General features: G+C 37.1%; 1 protein-coding gene across 1 annotated transcript; it reads left to right on the top strand.

Moving 5' to 3' along the window:
* Positions 1-463: 463 nt before the first annotated feature.
* On the top strand, positions 464-2301 carry LOC144563562 (protein DUF642 L-GALACTONO-1,4-LACTONE-RESPONSIVE GENE 2-like). The gene is made up of 4 exons (XM_078313056.1): positions 464-639; positions 744-812; positions 1476-1766; positions 2139-2301. The coding sequence occupies exons 1-4, from the start codon at positions 464-466 to the stop codon at positions 2299-2301; spliced, it is 699 nt and encodes a 232-aa protein (XP_078169182.1).
* Positions 2302-2819: the final 518 nt, after the last annotated feature.

The following is a 2819-nucleotide window of genomic DNA, read 5'->3' as shown; positions in this document are numbered from 1 at the left end:
AGTGCATCAGGTCTGATATCGATTTGCCATTGACCAGTATTCCTCACTTGTGCCATTTGTTGCATGCTAAATGCTGATCTGTAAATTTTAATCTATTCTTAGTGCTACCACATCATGTGTTCTCAAATCTTAAAACTACAAAAGGAAAATTCGTTGTTATTAGTTTTGATCTCAATACTTTTTATTAGTGGATTGATCAATCCAATTTCGATTAACAGAGAAGTATTATTGGAAAAGTTGTTCTAATAGGGAACTGAAATTTGAAATTTGACCTCAATGGTTTTAACTTAATTAACAACTTGCTCCAAAATTTAGTTTTATAGGATCTATTGAACTAATCATTTCTTTTTCCTAATAGGTGTTAAAGGGAAGCTATTATGCAATTTGTTTTAGTGCTGCTCGCAGCTATGCACAAGGTGGGTAGTTAAATGTGTCAGTAACACCCGAATTTGGTGTACTGTCAATGCAGACAGTGTATAGTAGCAGTGGGTGGGGCTCTTATGTGTCGGCCTTCCCAGCGAAGTTTGTTACTGTTGATCTTGTGATCCATAACACGGGGGTTGAGGAGGACCCTGGGTGTGGGCCCCTAATTGACTCAGCTGCGTTTCAGAATCTCTATTTGCCTCGTATGGCCAAAATGTAATGTTGACTATTCTCTTATGCTTTCCATTTTTTACTTTAACAATATTGTTGTCTTAATGGTTAACTCTTCCTGATTCTCGTTTGCAAATGAACAACTTCAGCTCTCAATTCTTTGCCATTTTTAATAGCACAAAACCAATTAGCGCACATGCAACCAGGCTTAGAACAAGGTACTAAGGCTCTGTACCAATGTACGAGTCATGTACGAGGTTCACTATAGGCTTGCAAATAAGAGAAAGAGTAAAGTACAAACTGGTATGGTCTGGGTTAAAAATCAGCAAAAAAACTAGAAATATGAAAAATTATATTTTCTGTATGAATCAATGCAGGAAATCATATCTTTTCACCCCTTTTGAATTTCTTTCTAAAATTTTCACAGAATGTAAATAATATTTAGATGCACTTTTAATGATTTTTTTCGGAATTTGTGAAGTAACAAATTCGGAGAAATAAGCAAAATAATTCATATCTGGAAAATAAAATAAAGAAGTCAACTGTAGAGTTGACTGAACCTTAAAAATAGGATTTTACTTGAAATAAAACCTCAAAATGCTTATAGATGCATATGATCATTCAAAATATACATTCTAGAATGTTCACATTATAAAAATTAGGTTTAAATTCATATTTCTAATGTTTGCCAAGGGGAAATGTGCAGTCAAGCTTGTGGATGGCAAAGAGAGTGCCTTAGCACAGGTTTGTAATGTCTCATTACCTATATATATTAAATAATTGGTATATAAGAAATGAGGGCGCAACTTTTTGCATGTGGTTGCAATAATTTTTTATAACCCCCTGAAAGCAACTCATTATAAAGAGCAATATATATTAAGGCTTACCAGTAATGACTACTGGTACGGTGCCACGGTGCCACGGCTATTCATTTGGAAAGAGCTGCATGGAGAACTCAGCGTACCAGTAACGACTACTGGTACAGTGCCACGGCTGTTACAATACCACACATCACGGCATGGTACTCACAGCAAACAGCAGTTTCAGCAGATGTCAGATGGCCTCAGGATACCTTTTTGTCAACAGGGGCATGGGCCTTTTGGCGGAAGAGAAACATGTGGTTTTTCTCAAATGAAACCAAACCGTCAGCACTACTGGCGTGAGAGACAGGGGTGAAAATACGTCAGTGGATAGAGCTGTTATAATAGTTTTCTTTTGTAACTTTTTTCTTCTTGTGACTATAGTGGCGATGTATATATTTTAGTTAAATTGATGGCTACTCGTTAGCCACTGAGTTATACAAAAATTTTATTTCTTATTATATTTCTGACTCAATTTTCTAATTGTGCGAGTATTCACATAGCTTAAAAGTTTGCACAATACTCTTCATTAGGTGGCCAGCCAGCAATAATCAAATCCAACAACTATTTAACATATCAGAACCCATTTACATTTATACAACTTTGGGGAAGCCGGGAGCCAGCTTTGTTCCTTAATAATTAATGTGCCTTTGGATTTATCATTTATGCTGGTTGTATGATCAGTTCCTGGGAAAACATACTCTTAACCTTATTGGTATGTGATGCCGCCAATGGTTGCGTGGGTCCCATGGCTGTTGAGGCCTTTGCGGCACGAGGAACCGTGAAGGTTGTCTTACGGTTCAAGATGGTTGTCTTACGGTTTATGCCGGAAATAGAACTTTCTTAGCACGTACTACCACATGAAGATTGGCGAGCCCATGTTATGCTGTTGAGTTGGTAATCCTAGCAGGAAGCACATGAAGATGACAATGTTATGCTGTTGAGTCTTTGCAATCCTAGCAGGAAGCTTTTCTGATCAACTCGATCCAAGAAGCAAATCTGATGTTTTTCAAGTTATAGATATGTATCATAGGTGCCATATGGATGGACTGATTGGTTCCGGCATAAGTGGTGGCACTGTGGCAGGAATGTTGTTTCATTTTTAAATCCAAGAACAAAAATGGGAGTTCTTTGTTAATTGTGTGTTGTAAACATAACAATGGTTTTTGTTCTGCTAAAGTTTGACTTGCAACTGTTTAGCATTTTAGTTGGTCTGGCAAATTGGGTCGGATTGTGTTTGGTTGAATTATGTTGGGTTCCAGAAGATTCGATCGGGTACGTTGTAGGTAATTTCGGGTCCTGACCAGTTTGAGATTTTCGATTTTCAATTTGTCTAGAAAAATTTAAGATTCACTCTGTCAAGAC

The sequence above is a fragment of the Carex rostrata genome, chromosome 12, assembly GCF_964058835.1.
Source record: "Carex rostrata chromosome 12, lpCarRost1.2, whole genome shotgun sequence".
NCBI classification, from domain to species: domain Eukaryota; kingdom Viridiplantae; phylum Streptophyta; class Magnoliopsida; order Poales; family Cyperaceae; genus Carex; species Carex rostrata.
The sequence above is the reverse complement of the archived record's forward strand: the minus strand, read 5'-3'. Positions and strand labels throughout refer to the sequence as shown.

What these genes read in the sequence shown, in the direction of transcription:
- LOC144563562 (XM_078313056.1), top strand. Translation starts at nt 464, where the DNA reads ATGCAGACAGTGTATAGTAGCAGTGGGTGGGGCTCTTATGTGTCGGCC. An exon ending in TTGCCTCGTATGGCCAAAAT is followed by an intron (nt 640 to 743) that starts GTAATGTTGACT and finishes GAACAACTTCAG; the next exon opens with CTCTCAATTCTTTGCCATTT. An exon ending in GCAACCAGGCTTAGAACAAG is followed by an intron (nt 813 to 1,475) that starts GTACTAAGGCTC and finishes ATATATATTAAG; the next exon opens with GCTTACCAGTAATGACTACT.